We start from the raw sequence: 25935 nt of genomic DNA, 5'->3' as shown, positions 1-25935 counted from the left end.
TTGTGCCATTTGGCAAATTGGTGAAGAAAGCTGGAGAAAGACGCCACTGAATACTTGCAGAAAAGCTCGAAATAGGAGAGAGAAAATTAAAAAAAAATGGCGAGGTTGAAGGCAGCATCGTCGTCTTTATCAGTATTACGTCGCATTTTAGGAGGAAGAACGTCAATTCAATGTCAATGTCGAAGAACTATTTCTTCTGATCTCAACGATGAGGTCTCCTTTTCTCTATTTTGCTTAATTAGGGATTTAATCATCAATTAATTGCATTTCACAACTATGCTTTTTTATTTTTATTTTTTATTAATCGATTATCTTAACAGGTGCTGGTCGAAGGAAATTCGCATAGTCGTACTGCTATTCTTCATCGTCCTCCAGCTCTTAATGCCCTCAATACTTCCATGGTAATTTATTTCTTCCTTCTACTTTTTGTTACTCATTTTGATTAATTAATTGTTTCTGTACCGTAGTATAAGTTTAACGGAAAATTCTTGTAGAAAAATCCATATAAGATAAACAAAAACGGTGTGAGCAATTCTGGTAGAAGAACTATTCAAGTTTAGAGGTTTGAAAGTTAAATATGGAAGTTTAGAATACCATTATTTTTTAGTACAAATAAAATAAATTAAAGGTTTAAAGTTTGTGGTTAAAGCATCATACTCCATTGCCTCATTGGTGATTTCCATTTCATGAATTAAGGGAATGAAGAGTGAATTTTTTTCTGTCTTTTGTAGGATGTTATGTGGTTCAAGGATTATACTTCATTGGTGTTTTGAGTTGATCATATTTTTTTGTAATTATGAATGAGTTACTTTCTTTCTTCTCACTAAATTTAACTAGGAGTTTGTTTCTGTAACTTTTATGTAAGATGTTTGATGTGTGAGTCAGGTAATAACTTCTTTTATATAATGTGGAGTACTTTGTATTTGTTATAATTAGAGGTTTTGGTGTGAAAGGTAATGGAAAAAAATGCAGAATACACACTTGGGGATGGAGGTGCATTATCATTGCTTTCATATGGGACATCGCATTTAAAGTTATGTGTTCTGTTTTTTACTATTTTGTTAAGGTATCAGTGGTGGCTAGTCAAATGGTTATTTTAGAAGGAAAAAACAATAAAAAAGGCAGTGGAAACTCCTAGGAGAATATTCAAATTACTCCCCTTTCTCTTGGTTTGATGTATAGACATAAGAGACGCTTTGCCAAATGCTAAAAGGATGCATGGTTAATAAGAGTGACAATGATTTCAGTAATTTCTTCTAGGAGTATGTTATAGTGAACTTGTTTGCATGACTGGACACTGAATATTGGCATAACTATTTTATTTTATTTTATTTTTGTACATTTACTTAAGAATGTTGCTTGTGTTCCAAACGTAGGGTGCTTTGCTCCAAAAGTATTACAAATGCTGGGAAGATGATCCTAATGTTGGTTTTGTGATGATGAAGGTAGGTCAATGACTAAATCTGATTCTGTTTAGGCGTCTTTTCAATCTGTTAGGGAAATTATTGCTTGACATTGAATTTCTTTTGTTTTTAATATTGGAAGGGCAGTGGAAAGGCATTTTGTGCTGGAGGAGATATTGTTACTCTGTATCGCCAAATTAATAAAGGTTTGAGCTGAATATTGTTTAATTTAAGATATAGCCTTGCAAAGGCCATGACTTCAGCTTTTAAATTTGCAACCTTTAGGTCCCTAAACTCTTTTTTTTATTCTTCAATGTGTGTCGTCCTGCTTATTTGGATATGGTGTTTGTAGGCTTGCATTTACAAGTTCTTAGATAGGAATTAGGGGTGTTAAAGTCTTTGCATTCGGGGAAAAACAGTTTTTATTTGGTGTTTGTAATTGTGTATTCTTGCATGAACAAGGTCCTAATAGGAGGAAGTAATAGATTTCTGCGGGGATCATGTTCATACTAAAAAGGTTTTTTTTTTGGGTTACTCTACTTTGTCACCCTGTTTGATGGATTTAGTATCTGTCTTTCAATGCAGGGAAGATAGAAGAATGTAAAGAGTTTTTTTGGACTCTATACACATTTATATACGTGCTTGGCACATATTTGAAACCACATGTGAGTACTTTGCCAGCAAATAGCCCTTCTACTAGATGATTACGCCGTTGAGAAACTTCTCTCTATATCCATGTATTTCTGTCTGCTATTTATATATTGGACTGGTATACAATTATACAAATAGTAACGCGATGGTGTAAAAGTTGTGTCGACAACTGATAATTTTGCGTACTCTTAGAAGAAAATATGTTTTCTCATCCAGCCACCAGGAATTTAAAACAGTTCCCATGTGATAGAAATGAAACTGACTATTCAATTGGGATACTGTGTTATATCAATTATAAGGGTATACATAGAGTTCGTGGTTCTTAGAATTTCAAGTTACCACAATAACCTCAGCTGACAATGGCATATGTATTACCAGCTCCTGGTGAAGAGTTACCAGCAAGTGGTTTCATGTTAGTAACTTGTTTTTATGTAAACCTTTTTCATCTTTGATGTTGGATGTGGTTTAAGAGCCTTTTCTATGGTTTGACATGCTAAGTACTACCAGACTTTTGATCTTTAATCTTTTAATCATTATTCCATAGTCTGTAGTAAGAAAAACAAATTAAAACAGATTAAATGTCTGGAAGCAGTCCTATTAATTGTTACTTTTGATCTTAGTAATGCTTGAGCCTTGAGAAATTGGTTATTGGTAGTTTTCCATGGCTTTTGTGCTGCATTATCAGAGAATGAGGTAATAGTTAGGAGAACTTCCCATAAGAATGTCTCCTTGTGTTCAAAACAGTTAACCAAAATAGGTGAGAATTTATGAATTATGCCTCCGCAAAGAGAGTGATATTATTAAAGAGATATACTACTGCTTGCAAGATAAAGTAGAGCCTTCAATAGCAGATTTTTTTGGACATTTTCTAGGACCAGTGGAGCTCGTAATGGTGTACTAGTAGTCAGCCTTTTTTCGCACTAAGAACACAAGAGTAAGCTTATTCATCTCAAAAGGTTTCTTAAGCTTATTCATCCAAGGTGAATGTGGACGCGGGTTTACTTGATGAGGTTGGTTCGGGATTGGGGGCTGTGGTGCGCGATGATGGGGGTGGCGTAGTGGCCTGTGCTGCTAGGCTTGGAGTTGTGTCCGGAGTTGGGCTTACAGCATGTTGTAGTAGAGAGTGATTGTCTGATAGTAGTTTAGGCGCTTCGAAGTGGAGCAAACGGTTGCAGCACTTTCTGGCTTGTGGTGGAGGACATTCTTGCTTTATGTTCTAGTTTTATTAATGTTGTTTGGTTATTTGTTAAACGTAGGGGTAACAAGTTCACGATTTAGCCCATCTCCAACCTAAGGAGTTCGGGACTAGAAAGTGGGATGGTGGTTTTCCTTGTGATGTTCTGAATGTTGCTGCAGCTGATTTATTAAATTAAGCTCCCTCCTTTTGGTTTCTTCAAAAAAATAAAAAGGTTTCTTAAGCAGTTAACCCACCCTTTGTCAAGGATTTTGTGGAATGGCCATAATTGCTTTATAGTTACAGTTTGATGCCGTTCTTGTGATGTTTGATGTATGACTTTTAGCATCAGGTGCTGTTCTTTCACGCTCTAATGTAATTAGTAATGTAGATGAAAAAATATGAAGCTTCAGCCTTCAGTTATGTTTTGTGGGTACTTATTTTCATTTGTGTTCTTGTAATCTCTGTGTAGGTTGCCCTTTTGAATGGAATTACAATGGGTGGTGGAGGAGGTGTTTCAATTCCTGGGACATTTCGAGTTGCAACCGAAAAAACTGTGAGTGTTTTCCTTGGTTAATCTTCCGGAGTCTTGCATATTGCTTTAGTCAGCTTTGAACCAAGGTGTATGTACTTGACTGCAGTTAATTATTAATAAAAATGAAGAAGAAATATAAAGAAAGACCGCTTGTGAATTCCTCACTATTTGTTCTTAGCTTCATCATTTTCTTGGTGGACTAGTTGAATAGTGAGGTATCTGAAGACGCATGGAGAGCTTAGGGGGGCCTGTTTAGTAGTTTGCGATAAATCTCAGTATCGATAATAATGATTTTATTTGTCATTTTTGTAACGTAGAACTCATGCCAATGTCATACTCCATAGACAATAGTAATGGAACTCCATTGCAAAACATACTTTTTCTTAAAAAAAAATCATCACTGCTTAATACCAGCAGCCAGCTTTGTTGATGCTGGAAATATATGAATAAAAACACATTTATGGCCTTATGGACAAGCATTACCATATATATAAGTCGTTACCATTACCAATTTACCACCATGTATTACCAGTTACCAGCTTACCACCCACCAAATGTGTGCTATATACCAGGTCTGATTGGTTGTTTTAAATTGTGTTTATGCAATATAGTGAGTGTATTTGCAGGAAAATAACAGAGTTAGCAGAAATTTAGAGGAAAGCTTAGGATATTGTATTAATTAATCAATACAATGGGTATCACACTGTGAGTTCCCCCCATCAAGAGTTTCTACTCTACAATCAACATAACCCCTTTTGAATGGCCTTCCCTATTTATAGACTACACTCACAAAGGTTCTAGCTCACTCTTTTGCATAACAACTTCCCATGAAATCTGGTAACCAACCTTCGAACAAAAAGCTTTCTAACAAACTTAAGAAAAGACTTACTTGCCCTTATTTCTCCTTGAGTAGGTGTAGTACATGGGAGGTCTGACGTGAGTTAGAAAAATGGGCTGCTGATAGTTGTCTATTTGTCTTACTAATTTTAGTTTTATCTAGCATAGAAATGGAGAACAAATCTGCAGCACTTTTCCTTTAAACTGATGTCTGCATTAATTTTGTCACTCTCTGTATATTGACTCCAAATTTATACTCTATTTGCTTCCTTTTTGTGATTCAGGTTTTTGCCACCCCAGAAACTATGATTGGTTTTCATCCTGATGCTGGGGCCTCTTTCTACCTTTCTCATTTACCTGGGCACATTGGTAAAATTAATCATTTTTTGTAACATGCAACTGTGTTCTGTAATAAATCAGTCTAAGAGGAAGGGGGTAATACAAGCAATGTATGACTATTTGTTTGAATTAAGTTAAAGGTAGATTGAGAAACAATAAGAGGGATATTAGCTTGTCTATACATAAAGGCGTTTAGGGAGAAAGAAAGCATGATGAAAATTGATAATAGTTTTATTTTGCCTAGCTTTGGTTAGTCTCCAGCCACTCTAAAGTTGGGAATTTGGGATTCACCTTTGTTGGTGATTTACTTGCATCGACAATCATTTGTCAAACTTTCCCAGATGCACATCTTCAAACTCAATTCTATATTTCTGATTCCCAGTCTATTAGAAGTTCCCTAGAAGTTTTCTCTTCACAAACTGTATTGCACTCACTCAGTGTCTATCTCCTCTCGAGCGCACTCGTGGTTATTTTTGACTATTATCATTGCCTTCCTACCAAGGAATTTACTTAAGTGTAAACTAACTCTGGAAAGTCCTGAGTACTGAGAAATAGGAAAGTCTTTGAAAATCCATAGAGCTTCCATAAATCCATTCATATTGGCTGACTACTTTCAGCTGTTCAACTAATACCTTGTTGAATACAGAGGACAGAGGTTTGTAGTAATGTTGTTATTCTTAATTTGGACAATTGGACCCACATTGATCTTCAGCTTCTCGTAGAAATGGCATCTTATGATTTTCAAATTCTCCACTTCTTTTCTGGCTTACACTATGATTGAGCATCCCTTGTTACTCCCTCCGTCCCAAAACATTGCTCCATTATTGCCCCATTTCCATTTTAGTTAACATCCCCACAGTGTCTCTCTACTTTATTTAATACCCCACAAAATGACAGTTATATCAACTTTCTCAATACAACTCTTAACAAAGTAAAATTTGGGGATGGGGCAATCTTAGGGACGGAGGGAATACTTATAAGGCTCGTGAGCCCTCTTCAACTCATCAAAAGAGTAAGCAGACCAAGCATGTGACCAACGGAGTATAATATGCAGCTGTTAAGGATTTTTGTGCATAAGGATCTTTTAATTGCTTCTTCATTAAGGATTTTTGTGAATTAGGATCTTTTAATTGCTTCTTCACTTCTGCTCCTCTCCTTTTGTTTCCTCACCCTACCTTCTGTCTTTGTCTTCCGTCAGTGGGTCGTTGTGTCCGCATCCATGCATATAAAGGAAAAACCTTTGATCTGTCCTTTTGAGAAATGTAATAAATGCAGAATCTTCAAAATTGAGAAAGGAAAGAGGAGAATCTGATGGATAGCAGATTGGTGGCTATGACCTGGTAGATGTGTGGTGCTACAGGGTGGATCCCCTCTTGGTTGCATACATCTGCAAAAGTTGAAGAGTTTTAGTTTTTTGTTTGGGTGAAGAGCAGTTTTGAGTTATTGAGCTAGCTCTGTTGGTTGAACCTTTATATTGCATGTATCTTGCACCCTAGTAAAGTTTTCCTCTACAGGAAGTCAGAAACCAATGTTTCCTTACCCTACTGTGCCTCTTGGAACATTAATATGACGTTACTCAGCAGCTGGGTTCATGGGTCTTCGATAGCATGCTTATATTTGACTCGACTACTTTAATTATCTTTTGCTGAACTATATGGTCAATGCATTTTCGAGTTAAATATGCAATTAATTTGACAATTTTTTTTTTCCGTAGGAGAATATTTGGCTCTGACTAGCAAATCTCTCAGTGGTGCTGAAATGCTTGCGTGTGGGCTTGCAACACATTATTCACTTAGCACCGTCTGTTCTATTGCATGTCGTTCCTGATACTTTGTTCTTCCTGTTAGTGATGCATATACTTACTACGCTTCTTTGAACTTGACAGAAGCTTCCTCAAATAGAAGAACATCTAGTCAATCTGGTCAGTGATGATTTTTCTGTTGTTGAGACTTCCCTGCAGGAGTTTGCTGATGTTGTGTCTCCTGACAGTATGAGCGTACTTCACAGGTTTGCTTTACTTTGTGAGTTCTGATATGTGGCTTTTAACTTCTCTATGGTTCACAATTTTCTTTCTAGGACTTTGAGCTCTACCTTGTCTTAAGGCACTGTCTTGTGCTCTATGAATGGATTTATTCCCAAGGAACAAAATTAGGTAAAAGTTAAGACGCCACAAGCAGGGATTTTGACTTTTCACTGGGACTTCAACTGGAATAATGGGGATTAAGTTCTCAATCATCCCCACAAATAAAGGGTATCGGGTGTGACTTAGATTGAACTTCTGGATCTTAAGGCCTGGGCAGAATCCCTTTTGTGTACTCTTATTTGATTGACTTAACCAATAAAGACTCCGTTTCTTCTTACTAGCTGGCATACCTGGATACAATATTTCATCTGTTTGTTGCGGAGAGGTGGGACAGGAATGTTCCATAAACTTTCTAATTCACTCCCTCGCATGTTGATTCATTGATGTTTCAACCACCATTTAGCTGCAGGCCTATACAACAGCGGTTATAAGTAGCCAAAACATTTCTTCCCACGAGCTGCAGAAAGAGAAAATTGTTTTTTCGGGGTGGGGGGGATGGGGTGTCCAAATCCTTCGTAAATTACTTCTATGTGCATATTTTGCATATGTTGAACGGCCATTTATCTACAGCTTGAACAATAGAGGACATCGTCAGCTCAGAAAAGAGTTCTAATATATGATAGATGCTGTTAGCTTCTTTCCCAGTTGATTCAACTATTACTGAAACCGCACACACTCCCTGAATCCTTGCTATTTGTCAAGTCTAGTTCACTACCCTCTTGCAGTAGAAATTAGCATTGTGTCGTAGTGGTGAATGATGAAGGAGCTTTGCAGAATAATACTCCGTAATGCTTTTATTTGGCTGTAGTATTGGAAGCTAACTACACTTGGCTAGGACTAGGACTTGTTTCTGTACTTGCTGTCTGTTTGTCGGGTTGTTTTATACAGCAATGACAGATGGCTATTAACGATTTAACGTTGTCTTTATCGTTGATTCCTCATACATGTTATTCAATGTACTTGTTCAGGCTGGAGATACTCAACAAATGTTTTGGCCATGGCACTGTCGAGGAGATAATTGATTCTCTGGTACATTTTCTCTATTAGTATTTCCACCAGTAAATTAGAGTTGCCTAATTATTGCAATTCTTACAGTTCAAAACGCACATTCTTCCTTTGACTGAAAATATTAATCATGTATACTACTATTGGAATTTCCAGTAAAGGTTGTCACATGTCCTATAATAGTTACTTATGATTTTCATCACTAATGTAAAATAAAGAGCTGAATATGGAGATGGTCTATGTGCTAGTGCTGTCTGTGTGGGAACCTACGGTATCAATGATATTAATCACGTGCCACACTAATATTGGTCTAGACGAGTCCCATTTGGGGTAGGCAAATAGTTGACAGTAGGTACCAGTATTTCATAAATGAAACTAGTGCATAAGGCGAGTAAAACTTGTTACTTGAAAATCATACTTCGTATAACGATTATTTACAGATAATAGAATGTTCTATTCTACGAAGTTTCTCTGTGTTGCCTGCACAATAGTTTGGAATTTGGAAAAGTAAAGTCAGAGGTGCTGCACATTCAATCTTCCTTTAGGCTCCTGTTTCCTTTATGATGTCTGTCTTTTAAGTTATCTGCTGAATTTGGGTGCTTCTTCTGTCTACCAATGCCTGGATTACGAACTTTGCAGGATCAGATTTGTTGGTGTTCAATATGTGCAGCATTCCAGTAGTATTGTTTGATTTATTACCTTTTTTTTGTTTGATGCCTGTGATGGTAAATATCTCTGTTTCGTCTTTATTCGGTCTCAGGAAGATGAGGCAACAAAAACAGATCATGCCTGGTGTGCTTCCACTTTGAAGAGGTTGAGGGAAGTGTCCCCACTGAGCCTGAAGGTTTCCTTGAGATCAGTGAGTTTCTTCCACCCATTCTTCATCCCCCCACCCCCAGACCCCGTCTTCTCGAAAAAAGGAAAAGGAAATCTTGTTTGTCTCTGATGCCAACAATTTAAATTATACCCCACCAGATACGAGAAGGTAGATATCAGACTCTTGACCAATGTCTGGCTCGTGAATATCGGATGTCGCTTCAGGGAATCTCTGGAAAGGTCTCAAATGACTTCCAGGAGGTATTATCATAATATATGCTTGTTAGTTGTTACTACTTCACCTCTATGGTCTCTCATTAATTGTTCTTGGCATCCTTTCAGGGTGTACGGGCACGAATGGTTGACAGGGACTTCTCACCAAAGGTATTAATTCAAACGAATCTCCTGCCCTAATACTGAGTTAAATTTCTGTATTTCTTTTTGGATTTCCCCTAGTTATATTCCCCCTGGATGATTGTTGCTGAGATCCTTGAAAGGATTTAGCCACCACATTGCATGTATGCATGTTCATATGTTTGGAAGTTCATCTAATATAATAGTATGTTCCTGCTTATCTGCAGTGGGATCCACCAAGTTTAGATAGAGTTTCCAAGGATATGGTGGATGAATACTTTTCCCCTCTCAGTGTGTCTGAACCAGAGCTAGAGCTACCAACAAAGCAGCGCGAAGCATTTTCTTAATCACTTTGAAGAACCATCACTATTCAAAACATTACATTTTACATTTTGGGTGATTTTGTTACTGTAAATAAACCAATGAATTTTTTTAGAAGAGAATGATTTAACTGAAATAAATGAAACCTTTTTCAGCGTAGGAGTTTATATATGTGTTCTAAACAGCTGACAGATAGAGTTCATAGGTGTGCTCCAAACGATTGTGTGTATAAGAATAAATCTATCTATTAGGTGTGCCATGATTTTTTTTCAGGTGATGTTACAGCAATTTAAAAGAAAACAGGGGTCTGACTTCAATTCTATTGTCGATTTTCTTAATTTATGATGGGAAATTTTATTGGTTGGATTAGTGCTACATCAACTAGCAGTACATATTTCTAAATGCACCTAATAATTTGCCAAGATGATAAAATATACGAAGAGTATAACATTTCAACCATAACTGAGGCAAACTGTGTACTTTTAACTTCCATCAAACTGCAACTAAATGCAAATGTAAATAAAAATGAAAATTAATGAACTTTCAGTGTCCACTTTGATAGGAAACATCTATAGTGGTTGAATCTGTAGATCAGTGTGTCTGTGATGTTGACTTCCATTTTCAGAAGATGATGAAGAATCGTGCGTGTGGTCTGAAGTCATTTCCTGGACTGGTGGAGGGTTGACGACAGTCATAGGCGTCATAGTAGTGTTTTCTGATAGTCGTCCCTTCATTTCTCTATGTTCCTGGCAAAGTGCACACCAGTGCATGCAGCAGTGCACCACACACGGATCACATGGCGAATCCTGTTATATTTTATGTTGAATCAGTTATTTGATCTCTGCAATATCCAAGAAATAATTCCTACTCCTGGTAGATTACCTGAAGATGATACTTCTTTTGCAAATCTTCTCGAAATAAGCCATTATATATTCCACATATCCACCAAGCAAAGAGCAAGGCCTCGCCAACAAGACGTATGGTATTCGGATCGATGTAACCATTGAAGATGGATATCAAGGCTGCAATAGTGATGCCTCCTTCGATGCAAACAGCATGACATACACATGCGTTTGTCCAAGGTATTTCTTCCTTAAATCTTTCTACATTACGACCAAACAACACGCAAGGGCACAATAATCCAGTCATGCCTACAAGAGTACGAGGAAGTAAAAATCGTGGTCTATTATGCTTTTGTAAAAATATAACAGCAAAAAAATCCAATGAAATGATACATGTTTTAATCGAAATTGTACTTTGTTTTTAATGAAATGACACTCTTTTTAATGAAATGGTACATGTTTTTATCGAAATGGTACCTGTTTAACGAAATGGTACTTTTTTTTTAATGAATGGTACTCTTTTTAAAAGAAATGGTGCATGTTTGGCGTTGTGATGTGTTTGCTCACCCATCACAGCATGCCGCCTCTCCAACATCGTACCACCACCACTACTACTACTAAGCACATAAATGTGAGATAGAGGCTTACAAATCTCGGGATCTTGAGCGCATCCACATATTCCACTCATCCATGGCTCATCAGCAGGAATCTCAAACCCAACAGGTAGCTGTTGTCCACACTCCGGGCATAACTTGACATGTAACTGTACGTTATGCGATGCACAATTTATGTAATTATTTTCATGTTATACATGATCAAATACAAAATCCCTAACTTTTTTGGTGTGGCCAAGGAAAGCAGTTTTCTTGAAGATTTACCAGCTAATAGCGTAAATTACCACCATGATGATGCATCCCCTATTGATACAAGTGTGAACTACGAGTGAAGTCTACTAGCTTACTTGGATTCAATATGTGACCTCTGTACGACGGACTATACACAATTATATGTGAATGTCAAATAGCTTAGTTGGTAAAGTATTGAGGGGATGATATCCAAGACCTCAGATCGTATCCCGTCTACACCATTTGTCAAACTATACGTAATTGTATCACCTTGCCAATACGATTCAATAATGTACATTATATTTTTGTATAAATGGAAATTATGTAATTTTGGATAAACAGGACTAGGGAGCCAAAAATATAATTATTATTTTAACCAATATATTAATCTATGTTTTTAGAATATTTTACTCGATAAGAATCTATACTAATATATTAAAAGACGTTTTTAAGAACGCATACGTGTCACACCAGACCTCTTTGTTAAAAGTTACACTTTCTGCCATTAAAAATAAAAAGTAATTACTTAATTTATAAATGTATAGTTATTACTTTCCTAGCTTAAGCATCAAAAAGAAAAAAAGATCAGTAATGGAGTGTATTGAGTAAGAGGGGAGACATTGATGAAGGTTGAGTAATTAATCAACTGATGATGAAGAAAAAGATCGCCTTTGTTTTGATTTTCGAATGAGGGTTTCAGATTAGAAAGGTTGTTGATTGACAGCTAATCTGGTGTCACCACCGTAATTCAATGACGACACTATTTATATGGGCATACAAAAATTAAACCCGGATAAAAGTCAAAACGCGGGGCAACGCCAGGATCACACACGAGTCAAAAATTAATAGTTGCGAAAACAAACAAAAAACCTGAGGAACACGAACAGGTTGATTGAGCTCTCCAGGGGTAATTTCTACAGCTTCTTGCTCCCTTGTTAGCTTCACGTACTGTGATGGAATTTTATCCCCCATCTCAATCTATCTTTTTCAAATCTGCAAATATATTTTAAAAATCGATCACATGATCCAAAATAATTAAAAAATTAGCTCACTTTTAATACTAATTAATTTTTTTAATGCCCTGAAAGTCTGGAAGTAAAGTTTGATCAAGAATGAAGTAAATTCAGATTTAGAGAGGGTGTTAAATGAATATCCCAGGAAAAATCGGCTCTTGGAATGCTATAATTGGCAAGGTAGACTAATTTTTCAAATTCTTCGATAGTTGCATATTATTGGTTTCTTTTTATGGTAAATAATAATTCTCAGTACCGAGTTTTATCAACGTCTAAGACCAAATCAGCTAGCCCACCTAATTCATGTCATGAATACTATAAACTTGGTTCTGAATATTCCTGCTCTTAATACTCTGATGGAAAAGGGATGTATTTTCATCACCAGCCTTAATCCAGTCAATCTTTGCCTTCTGCTTTAAGAAATATAGATAAGCTTTATGCTTAAGATTATACTCATTTAATGCATAAATGAAAGTACAATAGAAACTAGGCAACCCACTCATTGGAGAAACAAAACAATGAATGAATTGACCCGAAACAACAAGAATATTGATTTAAAAACATCCAGGATTCCAAGCCACAACTATTATCCCCCTTCATGATAGCTAGCATTACTAGTATAGCACAAGTTTGTTAAAACTCTTTGGTAAAGGTTTTCAAGATTGGCAAGCTTCACCTTATGCTTCAGGAGCCCAACTAACCCAACATGATACTTATGAACAAAATTCTTCACACTATTTAAGGTGTGTTTTTTAGTCGCAAAATGCCTTAACCACCAAGTAAAGCTACACTCCAAATTCGTACAAGATACAAAGCTACAATACAAAAGAAAAGGACGGCGTCATCGTCCTAGTTTGGCGGGACCTGGGACACGTCACCTGCGTCGGGCGTTGGCCTTGCGTTGGATGCTGACGTGGCTTGGCATTTATACGCATAATCTTCTATTTAAACCCCTCATTTTCACCCAAATGAGGGGAGGAACAATTCAATACAACGTCGTAATACTGGTTTTTCCTCTCAAAATTCAAACACTAATTCAATCTTCAACTTTCAACTTTCCTACAATTTTCTAAAATATCAAAGCAATTGGGAGTACAAATCGGGAAACTAGCCTAAACCTAGCAAGGTAAACCGAATCCCTAATACAAATTACCATGATTCAATCAAAGTTTCTACCTTTCTAAGTTCAAGTTTACTAATCCTATGATGTTCTATTGATTCATACAAACTTGAACTAAGAAATGTCAAAAAGGAGTAATATTTCCTCAAATGATCATCCAAACTCCTTCTACAAGTTTCAATCTTTATGCTTTGTTTTCAAAAAACATGATTAGTAAGTTGAAGCTTTCATCCTTGAAAGTATTCCTTACAAAAATCATCATCAAATCTTCAAAAAACCTCAACTTTATACAAGTTCAATGATGTTTGGGAAAGTGCAAACCTTTTCCAAACTAGAACACATGAGCATTTCAATTTCTATCTTCAATATTCAAGTTTATATTCAATATTCAATGATGTTTAAGTGAGATTAACTTCTCCTTAAACTAGAATCAATTTCAAGTCATTGAGCATATTAAAGGTGAGGCCTCTTAACATGGAAAGGTCTAATATTTAAGAGTCAAAACTCCTAATTCAATATTCAAGTTCTATATTCAAGTTCAAGTTTCATTTCAAATTCTATATTCAAAATCAATGATGCTTCAAGATGAGCAACTCATCTAAAGTTAAGATTTTCTAGAGAATTGAATCTGTGTCGGGCACACTTATTATTAAGAAGTTGTTTGGCGTTCGGATTTCAAATACAATAGTACAATTTCAATATCGTCATTTCAATATCGCACTTTCAATATCGAACTTTCAATATCGCACTTTCAATATCGCACTTTCAATTCCGTACTTTCAATATCGCAATTTCAATATCGCAATTTCAATTCCGCAATTTCAATATCGCACTCTTTACTCGTCTTTTTAAGGCGATGTGGTTTGTACGCATTTCGATAATTCCTTTATTTTGTGATGATGCTTTACATGTTTATCGTTTTCATCACCTAACATGCTAAATACAACAATATACAAAATGTTACATCACGCTTAACAAAGATAATTTTTGGACAAACCGGCCTTAGGTTCCCTTAATTAACTTTAAAGCAAAGTGACCACGTACAAGTAGCAACTTCAATGTTCTAAAATGCATGATTCAACCTAGTGCCATGATTAGGATTTCACGAAAACGATCCTTGTCTTGTATTCGGATGTATTTCTAAAGCTTGCCAAAATAAGCGGTTCGTTCCCGTACCCGAATCTCACACATTCGGTTTCAAAATTCAATGCCTTATCCAAAAGAGTCAATTTTGGTCCTTCCAAATCGGACCCTTAAAATGTTTGGTGGCTACTCCTTCAAGATTCAAAATTTCAAAATCCGTAGGGAATGAATTCAATCATTTCTCACCTTGGGAATTGGACTATTTATAGGGCTAGTGTTTTGGGAATTGTTCCCAAAACCTAGCTTTCTGATTGATTAGTCTCTCTGGAGGAGACATGTGTCCCTCGCTTGTATAATGGGCCTCCTCAGATATATTGGGCCTTAACTGGCTTTTTGTACTACATATCCTTCCAAAATGTGCCAAGTGTCATGGTATGTGCGGTCTTAGTTGGATTTGTATTTTGTGCTACATCACAAGTCACAACTGATAACCAATACTAGCTTTACGGATTTGTCCTCATAAAACACAAACACATTGATAAAGAAATTAAATAGCGTTGATTATACTTACCAGATACAAACGGTTGTACGTATAAACGGAAAATTCACATATTTGGCACGTTGTACAACTTTTGGTAATACTCCCTTGTTGTTGCCAAACAAAGTCTTGACCAAGTAAAAAATATTTCACCTTTCAATAAAAAAAACTTGGGGTTTAATCCTCGGAAAATTAATTTGTCAATTATACCTAGGTTTTTAGTGATTTCGCGGATTACTACTTAACTTGTTAAAAGTTGTCAATTACTACTTAGGTGTTTAGTTATTGTTGTCAATTGCTACCTCGGTCCAATTAGTCTACTAATTAATGACATCATAATTAATATTAATTATAATTTAATCATTTTAATTAATTAATAAAAAAATCAAAATTAATTAAATCACAAAAATGACCCAAAATAAAAAAAAATAAAATGGGTTTTAGATCTTTAAATTTTAAAAATATTTTTGGGTAGTTTCGGAAAAAATTAAAAATGATAAATCTCGAAAAAAGTCCAAAAAAAATCTCAAAATTAAATCCTATATATTTTTGGTAATCTTGAAAGCTCTTTGTTTTAGGTAGTTTAATCTTTTTTGGGTATTTTCGAATTTTTTGATTTAATTAGTTTTGGAATTTTTTTGTAATTTGTTTTTATTATTAATTAATTAAAATAGTTAAAGTATGATTAACAGTTGGTTATGATATGATTATTGACTAATTGGATAGAATATTGACTAAGGTAATAATTGACAACAATAACTAAACATCTAGGTAGTAATTGGCAACATTTTAACTAGTTAGGTAGAAATTAGCAAAGTCACTAAAGACCTAGGTAGTAATTGACAATTTTTTCTTAATCCTCACTAAGTGTACTTTGAGGGAGAGGTTCCGTTATTGACTTACCATTTTCTTCCATTCTAAAAGTGTTTAGCCTACTAATCTAAACGGATTGACCATTGTAAAATTCTAGTCAGGTAAGACAATTGATCTTGCCTTATAAAATAAAATAAAATAAAATAAAATAAATAAATCCCCATTGTATCTATGGACTAAAGTCCCTTAACGTGGCTGCAGGGGAGCGGTATATATGGTGGTAGGTAAGAAAAGGTTAATGGATATCGTTTAGGCTATCCACGTACGTACGGCTGTGTCCTGTGGCTGTAACTGCTAGCATGGACCTCAGGCAACCCAGCTGATCCCTTGCGCATTTAAAACGGGGGGCCAAAATAGTATGGAGTAGGAGCTAGTATATCGATAAGCAATAAATTCAGTAAATGCATGTAACAAATATGAGCAGTATACTGTTTGACAAGATAATCAGTTTTTGGTTAAATAACTTTTTGAAAAAAAAATAGTTAGTGGCCTGGGCGATGTCCCTTAGTATCTCATATAGTTTGATTTTTTTTCTATTCATTTCAAATTAACTTACTCGTATTTATTTATATATGCAGTTTGAAAAAAAAGAACGGAATATGAATTTCATTATATATGCAGTTTGAGAATAAAATTTGTTAACCAACAATTAATAACCAATTTTTTGAGTAATTTTGTATATTCATGTAAAACTTAATTTTTTGTACTACTTACTTATAACTTATAAGAAATTTGTTAAGTTACAACTATATAATAAGTTACAAAGTCAAAATACATTTTAGAGGGGAAACAACACATTTGATAGCTAAAAGAAAGTGCAGCGTGAATTATTATTATTATTGCCCATTCTTTCCTTTGTTAATTTTATGGTTTTATGTTTGATCTAAATACATTTTTTGAAAAGATTTATAATTTGATTAGTAAATGAATAAAAGTTGAGAAAAAAGTGTTATCGTAAATTGTTACTCAAATACATAAATTTGGGCATTAAAGTTTTATACGTTAAAAAAGAACGACTTTCTCTTTCTTTAATTGTAGAGTCAAAAATTGGATTGTTGGATTGATGGATAAAACTTAGCATTAACATATGAGAGCTCACGTGTTCAAGGATGTGTAGCAACATTTTTTTTGTAAGGACACATTAAACAATCAGGTATGCGTATGACATGGCGCGACAATGATATGTTACTTGTCAAGTCATTGTGACACATGTAGGGATGTCATGGATTGTTCTGGAGATTTAATAATTTTATACTCCCTCCGTTTCAAAATAATGGGGACAATTTACCTTTTCACGCTTGCCGATGTAAATGTTTGGACCTTAATATCTCTAATTTTGTATTCGTAAAAATTATAAAAGGTTAACATTCCGAAAATACATATCGAGACGAATCAAACAAGATCTCACACGATTATATTTTTCCTTAACCATAAATCATAAATGATAGTCAAATTGAAATTTGTAACTAGTGTCAAAAGTCAAAGTGTCCCTATTATTTCGAAAATGAGGTAGTATAGATTAGTCGGATCCTGTTTTTGTATCTTTTTTTGTTTCTAATTTTCTTTTTTTATATATAATATTAAAAACCTACATATATATGAAAATCACAAGAAATAGTTTCGAGTTTTATATGTCAGTTTTCAAAATCAACATAATTATTATAGGTATGACTATATATTTTAATTTATGATTCAATCTAAATCATACTTCCTCCGTCTTTTAATACTCGCAACGTTTGGACTTTTGCCACTATGCATATAATCTACTTTGACTATTCTTAGTGCTTTTTATATAAGATAAAACATAATCATGTGGGATCTTGTTAGATTTGTTAGATTCGTCTCAATGTGTATTTTCAAAATATCAACTTTTTATAATATTTGCATAAAGAGAATTTAAGATATAAATGATCAAAGTTGTGCATTAGCATGCGTGAAACTAACAAACGTTGCGAGTATTAAAAGACAGAGGAAGTATGACTGTCAAAATATAAAAATCAAAAACTGAAAATTGACAGTGATATCAAACGGATGAGTAGTTAAAGGTTTAAAATTTATACGGAGTATATAGATGAATGTTTTCCAGTTGCCACCGACCAACCGTTAATTCACAACCTTCTCTTTAAACAAAATAATCATATACTCCGTGCGTAGAAGGTTAGACACCAAGCTAGCTAGTAATCCGATCCATATAATAATGAGGTACAATAGTAAGCAAGTATGGAGTATTGTTCATTTTCTTGTGCTAAGTTTGGTATCATCGGCATTCTCTAATAGTAATAGTGGGGCAACTACGTCGGATTGGAATTCAACCATTGTCAAATTTCTTCCTGGCTTTCCTGGAGCTCTCCCTTTCGTCCTTGAAACTGGGTTAGTATGTTTTTCTTTCTTTTTCGCGGTTTTATATACAAAATTCAAAATTACCTTGATAAAGAAATATATTATGTTGAAGTATGTTACATACAAAAATGGATTTTTATTGTAGATATATTGGAGTTTGGGAGGAGCAAGTGCAACTTTTTTATTACTTCTTTGAATCAGAGCAGAATCCAGAAACAGATCCACTTTTGATTTGGTTCTCTGGAGGACCTGGTTGCTCTGGCTTTACTGATCTTATATTTGGGCATATAGGTAAATTATTAATCCATATTGTTTACCACTTCATGCATCCTTTAGCGATTATTTAAACGATTTTCCTACTCTTTCCGTTTGTGTTCCTTAAAATTCAAAAAGGGTATTTTATTTTTATTTTTATTTTTCTAATATATATTGCGATGTGACGACAATTAGGTCCTCTATACTTTAACTATTCGGGGCTTCACTATAACTACACAACATCAAGTTTTGTGGTTGATGAACCAAGTCTTGAATCAAATCCTTATTCTTGGACCAAGGTATGTATTATCTAATCCACCAACCAAACAGCTTCAATTGCCTTATACTTCATCTTATTTTTAATACTTGTAATGTTTGTCACCTTCACGCATGTCAATGCACAAATTTAATCATTATTAACTTTAATTCTCTTTAAGTACAAATTACAAAAAAAAAATGATAGTTTGGATGTACACATTGAGACGAATCTAACAAGATCTTACCTGACTGTATTTTATCTTACTTATATAACCAATAATAATCAAAGTAGAATAAGTGAATAGCGTAAAAAGTCCAAATGTTACGAGTATAAAAATCGGAGGAAGTTTTTTTATTTGTATTATGATCAAGGTGAATTAAATCCTTAATAAAAAGATTAATATGATGGGTTTACTAATGGTACAAAGATGAACTAAAAGGAGGAACTAAATTGAGTTAGTGGGTTTTAATTGGTAAGAAAAGAAAGCAGTTGGCTTTCATTTTGTATAAGCGCCCAAAATGTTGGTGTTGAGCCCATTGCCCACTAAGCCCAGCTGCCAATGAGAAGAAAGAAAGAAGCAACAGCTTCTTATGTTTGTGCGCCTGCATGGCTGCATCAGTGGTGGAGCCAATAATTTCAGATTGGGGGGAGGCGAGAAATTTATGTCAACTGGAAAAAAAAAAAAAAAAAAAAAGGGGCAAGAAAAAAATGTAGATATCGTGCCAATGCAGGGATTTGATCCTGAATTAATAGTGTCCAACATTGAACACTCAATCATTGGGGCAAGACAAGTTTGGCATTTTTTATGGGCATTTAATACCAATTTTTTTTTTGGGGGGGAGGGGGCACCCACCCCCTGTCTCCGCCTTGATCTGACTGCATGGAAGATGATTTGCGCCCACCCGTAAAGTCTCAAGACTCAATGCCTGTTTTTGAGTCATTTGTGCGCACGTATAGATTGGGCATGTGCCCGCACGGATCTGCTCCTGTTTTCTTTGCTAGGCTACGTGGCTCATTCTTCTCCATTGTTTTAATTGATTCTTTGGACTATTTAAACTTAATTTTGATTTTTTTGTGAGATTTCTTATAAAAGAAAATAAATAGGTTAGAGAGATAAAGTAGATCTATGCACAAAAAATTACTATTTCTACTAGTAATACCTTCTGAAAGATTGAACTGATTAATACAAGAATTAATCATGCTCCCCAAAAGTGGATGCAGCTCATTTTGAGTGAACCACTACAAAATTATAGGATGTCACAATTTTAGGATTTCCTCTAAAATATTTGTAATATTATATTGGTTTATGTTTAGATTTATAATATGCCAAGGTTAGCGCTTGGAACTCAGTTACCTATCTCAAATTCAGAAGCTTATTTTCAGTAATTTCAGTGCTCATTGCAATGGCTTCCCATATCCTCAACAGTATGGAAATTCCGCTCTTGATTTCTTACAAGGTGGACTCTATTTTGGCAAGGTTTTTTTGGGCTAAAAAAGAGAATTCTGGAATGCATTGGATGAGAAAGAATATCATTCAACTTCCTAAAGGTTTAGGAGGGCTGGGAATTCGGATTATGGTTACGCTTAATAAGACGCTTATGATGAGACAAGCTTGGTATATTCATAAGACTCGTGTTTCCTTGTTCGCTAAAGTTTGTAAAAGAAAGTTTGCTTTCCCTATTGCCACAAGGAATATTTGTAATCCTATAGGCAGAAGGTTATCCTGGGGTATGCGAGGGATATGCAGAGCCAGTAATATACTTCTTCAAGGCTGTGACTGGAAAATTGGGAATGGAAAGTATGTTCGGGCTGGAAAGGATAGATGGGTGAATGGTAGAATCCTAGAGTTCAAGTCCAATGTTAGCCTCCGTAATGCTAAGACTTGGAAATTAAATCATTTCATTCTTCCGACTGGTACTAGTTGGGATCTTCATAGAGTCAACTCTTGTTTTGAGTTTGAGGATGCACGACAAATTTTTGCACTTGAGTTACCTTCTACTACTGCTGATGATTTCCAATATTGAAGATTCCATAAGACCGGAAGATTTACTGTCAAAACGGCTTACGCCATGTTATCCATCAAGGACTATGGTTTAGCTACACCTCATCGGGGAATTGAGTTCTTTAAGATTCTTTGGGCACTTAAGATCCTTCCGAAATGAATTTTTTTTTATGGAAATTGTTTCACAATGGACTTTCTACAAAGGTGAATATTGTGAAATATGGAATTCAACTACCACCTGTGATCTTTGTGTAACTAAGAGTGAGGATTTTCAACATTTATTTCGCTTTTGTGGGCTAGCGAAACAAGTGTGGAGGTTTGGATACCTTTGCGATCCAATCAAAAAACAATGAGGACCTTCCTTTGTTGAATGGTTTCTCTAATATATTCGGCTTTTTCAATGCCAGGATAGGAAAGATAGTCCGGGGACTATTTACTTTATTGCTTATATTTGGGGTTTGTGGATATTCAGGAACAATAGGATTTTTAGGAAAGATCAAGGTAATGTTACAACAGCTCTTGCTCTTGTCACGGAGGGAATGAATCAACATCGCTTATTCACCAATCAGCCATTGCCTAACTTGCGCTTTCTTCATCCTCCGGAGAACGACCCACTGTTTCCTATGGGGTTTTTTTAGAGCTATACTTACTGGTATAGAATTGGAAGGATCAGTTCAAATTATTCAAGCAGATGGTTCATAGAAAAAACGAACTCGAACTGCTGGTATGGGTTGGTTCCTTGAAAATCACCAAACACCTGTAGATAGAATCTTAGGGATGCACAAGTAGGAATAGCGGACTCCGTTCTACAAGCTGAAGCACTCGCTTGTTTATGTGCTCTCCGATGGAGTATTGAAGCTACTCTTCAACGTGTTACAATTATGACAGATTCTCAAACGGTGGTTGACATGTTACTACTTCAGGATACTTGCAACATCCAAGTTCTCTGGAGTTTGATGGAAATACAAAGATTGGCAGTACGATGAATTGGTGTAGCATTCACAAGGTAAGTCGACAAACAGGTTCAACAGGCGCATGAACTAGAAAACAAAGCATCTTCGACTTCTATTTCCTTTTCGTGCTTTCCTTAGTTTTTGTTTAGTTTGTTTAAGCATATGTCAAAAAAAGATAACTCTAATCCCTCAAAAAATTACAAAAAAAAACTTAGATAACTCTCAAATTTGCTCTTTTATAAGGTGAAAATGAACGTTTTAATTTAGGTTTGAAGCATTGTAAGCCAGCATGTTAATTTATTTAATGGTCATCGCGAAAGTAACTTTTTGTGTAATTAAGAGAGCGGGGCAAGGCACCAAAAATCGAGAAAGTAACATGAAAGTGAACGTTTTAGGTTGCAAACATAATATTTATTGATTCACCAGTTGGCGCCGGGTTCTCCTATGCGACTACTCCAATTAGCAAATCTTTGCAACCTAGTGATACAATGACGTCAACGCAAGCATATGAGTTTCTGAAAAAGGTCAGTTTATTTGAATTTGTCAATTCTTATTTATTGATCTTATCTGAGAAATTTAAGAAAATGTCATCCCGTCAAAAAATAATTCTTTTTTTGTTAGTTAAACTTTTGGTTTCCTCCCTTTTTTATTTTTACGCTTCTACACTTTATTTCATTTTTAGCAAACTTTTATTACCACCTTTATACTTTAACACATACAAAATCAAAGGGAGTGAGATTTTTTTTTCTTATGTCTATTCTCAACTGATTTTTTCTTCAGTGGCCTAGTATATTTTCTAAGGTAATGATCAAGACTTCAAAATATGATGTTAATCATGCATATTTTTCTTTTTGACGGGATGTTAATCATCTTATGATCCAAAATAAAATTAAACTAATAAAATATTTGGACTTTTCAAACTTATTTTTTTGAACTTTTAATTGTCTGGATATATTTTGCTGGTTAGAAAGTATTGAACTTATTTCTCTTTAACTAGATTTTTTTGAATTTTTTTTCTTAAAATTAATTTATCCAAATAAATTAACTTGAACTTATTTTTTCTAAAATATGTGAAAAATAGTTGAATAGAAAATAAACCTAATATTATGAAGTTTTTTTAATAATACTTAATATAATGAAGTTAGTAGTTGGTAAATTTTGTTTTACTTAATTCTAATTTGTGTTGCATACAGTGGCTTATGGTGCATCCTAAATTTTCAAGGAATCCTGTTTACATAGTTGGTATTTCGTATACTGGAAAAGTTACTCCATCTCTTACATGGCAGATTGTAAATGGTACTTCCTTCGTTCTCATATATAAAGTATATACTAGATTTGATCCCGCGCGATGCACAAGTTATTTAATACTTAATTTTTTTCTTTGTTGTGTTTGACATTATTATTATTATTTTATTATTATTTTATATATATATATATATATATATATATATATATATATATATATATATATATATATATATATATATATATATATATATATATATATATATATATATATATATATATATATAGAGGAAGGCTCTCGTGAGAACACTTACTTACGGTGAGAACACTTCTTTACGGTGAGAACACTTTTTAATAATGGCATTTTCGTAATTATTATGAACAAATATCCCAATATAATTATTTTTTAACCATTGTTTTTTCATTATTTCCAACCGTAATTCTCTCTCTTCGATTCCCCTTTCTCTCTCTCATTTCGAACGCTTCTCTCACTGCTCAGTTCGCTGCTCGCCGCCGCCGATCGCCGCCGCTGCTCGCCGGTCACTGCTCGTCGTTCGCCGGACGCCGATCGCCGCTCGCCTATCGCCGCTCGTATCTCGCGGTTGTGGCGGCGGTTGTTCTCTCTCTTCTCTCTTCTCTTTTCGAACACCACCACATCCGGCCACCGCTCGTAGCCACCATCAACATCCGGCTCTCCGATCTCCGCTCGCCGCCACTCGCTGCTTGCTGCAAATATAATCGCTGGTGGCAGCGGTGTTTCTGGTGGTCACGAAATCGAACCAGAACACCACCACCAACAGCCGCTGCTCGTCTTCCGCCGCTGCAGTAATTTAAATCGCCGGTGGTTATGGTCGTGGTTCGTGAATCATGAATCGTTTCAATCGCTGGTGTTCGAAATCGAAATCGATTTCAATGAGCAATTTCGGTAAGTTTGTTCAATCCTCCTCCTTTCTCCTCCAATCCGAAATCAATTTCAATCAGCACTTCTCAATTCGAAATCAATTGCAATCGGAAATATTCAATCGAATCGCTGCTCGCGGTGGAAATTTTAATCGATTTTTCGACATCGATTTTTCAATCGGCATTCTCAATTGATTGTTCGAATTTTTTTTGATTTCGTGGCTGAACTGGTCTGAGGTTACGAGATTCAGTTTTCTTGGCTAAATGGAAGGACTAGGTTTGCTGGTTGTTTGCGGTTAAGAGACATTTCCGGAAAATGTATTCGGATCTTGAAAAATGCAAATATTCGAACATGCTTGGATATATTTAGAACATGCTTGAATAAATTTAGAACATGCTTGAATAAATTTAGAACATGAGCTTACAATTTTAGAACATCATTGAATAATTTTAGAACATGAGCTTACAAATTTAGAACATGGTTGAACAAATTTAGAACATGGCTGAACAAATTTAGAACATCGTTAAATAAATTTAGAACATGCTTGAATAAATTTAGAACATACTTGAATAAATTTAGAACATGAGCTTACAAATTTAGAACATGGTTGAACAAATTTAGAACATCGTTGAATAAATTTAGAACATGCTTGAATTAATTTAGAACATGGTTGAATAATTTTAGAACATGCTTGAATTAATCTGGAACATGAGGTTAAAAATTTAGAACATGAGTTTGAAAATTTAGAACATGGTTGAATAAATTTAGAACATGGTTTATTAAGTTAAGAACATGGTTGAATAAGTTTAGAACATGGTTGAATAAATTTAGAACATGAGTTTGAAAATTTAGAACATCGTTGACTAAATTTAGAACATGTTTGAATAAATTTAGAACATGCTTGAATAAATTTAGAACATGCTTAAATAAATTTAGAACATGAGCTTACAAATTTAGAACATGGTTGAATAATTTTAGAACATACTTGAATTAATCTAGAACATGAGGTTAAAAATTTAGAACATGGTTGAATAATTTTAGAACATGCTTGAATTAATCTAGAACATCGTTGAATAAATTTAGAACATGAGTTTGAAAATTTAGAACATTGTTGAACAAATATAGAACATAGAGAGTGTAAAAGTGTTCTCACCATAAGAAGTGTTCTCACATAAGGAGGTGTTCTCACCGGATCCCTCCCCTATATATATATATATATATATATATATAGAGGAAGGCTCTCGTGAGAACACTTCCTTACGGTGAGAACACTTTCTTACGGTGAGAACACTTTCTATAATGGCATTTTCGTAATTAATTATAACAAATACCCCCAATTTATTTTTTCACGACACTTTTTTTTTTCATTTCAGATTCATCTCTCTCTCTCCAATTCTTCCCCCTCTCTCTCTCTCCAACTCTCTCGCCGTCGGTCGCCACCAACACTCGCCGGTCGCTGCTCGCCGGTCAATTCTCGCCTCTCGCCGCCGATGATCGCCTCTCTTCGCCGCCGCTGATGATCGCCTCTGGCCGCCGCCGATGGCAGCATTTCAATCGCAATTACAATCGGTAAAATTGAACCAGAAATCCATCAATTTCACCGCTGTTCGAACAAATTCTCCATCTCGCGGTGATTTCTTCTCGTTGCTCGCCGCCGCTCAAATAAATTCGCCGATGTTCGAACAAAATCGCCGGTCGCGAAACCTGAACTCGAACCAAAAATGCTGGTGGCGGTGGTTGTGTTTCGCGAATCAGGTAAACACAATTCCAATTCAGCAATTCTCATTCGATTTTTCTTTAAAATCGATTTCAAAATCAGTTTCATTCAATTTCTTAATTTCAAAATCAAAATCTATTTCAATCGATTCTTCGACCGGCGCCGCTCATTGCTCGCTGCTCTCAGTTCGCCGCTCGCAGCAATCCGGCCACATATCATCTCCTCCTTCCTCCTCCAATTCCGATTATATTTTCGCAGCAATTTTGATTATCTCCTCTCGCCGACAACGCTGGTGGCCTCTCACCGCCGCCGCCGCTGCTCGCAAGAATTCAATCACAGTTCCTTGTTCCTTGTTCCTCCACCACGTCCCCTGTTTTGGTTGATTTTTATTTTGTAATTCTTCTTAGATTTGTTTCAAATGAATTATTCCA

The 25935-nt window shown here is 35.2% G+C and overlaps 3 protein-coding genes across 7 annotated transcripts in view; 2 read left to right on the top strand and 1 right to left on the bottom strand.

The window, feature by feature from the left end:
* Positions 1 to 32: 32 nt before the first annotated feature.
* LOC110788988 (3-hydroxyisobutyryl-CoA hydrolase-like protein 1, mitochondrial) lies at positions 33 to 9835 on the top strand. Its single transcript, XM_021993628.2, has 14 exons — positions 33 to 213; positions 321 to 401; positions 1377 to 1445; positions 1546 to 1609; positions 1989 to 2068; positions 3701 to 3784; positions 4885 to 4969; positions 6654 to 6739; positions 6825 to 6946; positions 7991 to 8051; positions 8788 to 8886; positions 9003 to 9104; positions 9186 to 9227; positions 9425 to 9835. The coding sequence occupies exons 1-14, from the start codon at positions 97 to 99 to the stop codon at positions 9542 to 9544; spliced, it is 1212 nt and encodes a 403-aa protein (XP_021849320.1). The 5' UTR covers positions 33 to 96; the 3' UTR covers positions 9545 to 9835.
* A 115-nt stretch (positions 9836 to 9950) lies between these two features.
* On the bottom strand, positions 9951 to 12380 carry LOC110788973 (cell number regulator 6). The gene is made up of 4 exons (XM_021993613.2): positions 12076 to 12380; positions 11009 to 11123; positions 10401 to 10669; positions 9951 to 10324 (listed from the first exon to the last, which is right to left on the bottom strand). Exons 1-4 carry the CDS (start codon positions 12175 to 12177, stop codon positions 10088 to 10090), a joined length of 723 nt encoding a protein of 240 aa, XP_021849305.1. The 5' UTR covers positions 12178 to 12380; the 3' UTR covers positions 9951 to 10087.
* Positions 12381 to 17860: 5480 nt separating this feature from the next.
* Positions 17861 to 25935, top strand: part of LOC110788985 (serine carboxypeptidase-like 16) — a 65624-nt gene continuing 57549 nt past the window's right edge. Inside the window, exons 1-5 of one of the 5 annotated variants that reach the window (XM_056837488.1) lie at positions 17861 to 18202; positions 18318 to 18463; positions 18623 to 18726; positions 22037 to 22165; positions 22835 to 22937. In XM_056837488.1, coding sequence (XP_056693466.1) covers positions 18030 to 18202; positions 18318 to 18463; positions 18623 to 18726; positions 22037 to 22165; positions 22835 to 22937 — 655 coding nt within the window. In that variant the 5' untranslated portion in view covers positions 17861 to 18029. The remainder of the gene's footprint in view (positions 18203 to 18317; positions 18464 to 18622; positions 18727 to 22036; positions 22166 to 22834; positions 22938 to 25935) is intronic. The other 4 variants (XM_056837487.1, XM_021993627.2, XM_056837490.1 and 1 more) reach the window with 4 other exon arrangements.

Source organism: Spinacia oleracea, chromosome 2 (assembly GCF_020520425.1).
Source record: "Spinacia oleracea cultivar Varoflay chromosome 2, BTI_SOV_V1, whole genome shotgun sequence".
Taxonomy (NCBI): Eukaryota; Viridiplantae; Streptophyta; class Magnoliopsida; order Caryophyllales; family Amaranthaceae; genus Spinacia; species Spinacia oleracea.
Note: the sequence above shows the minus strand (reverse complement) of the source record. Positions and strands in the feature narration are given on the sequence as shown.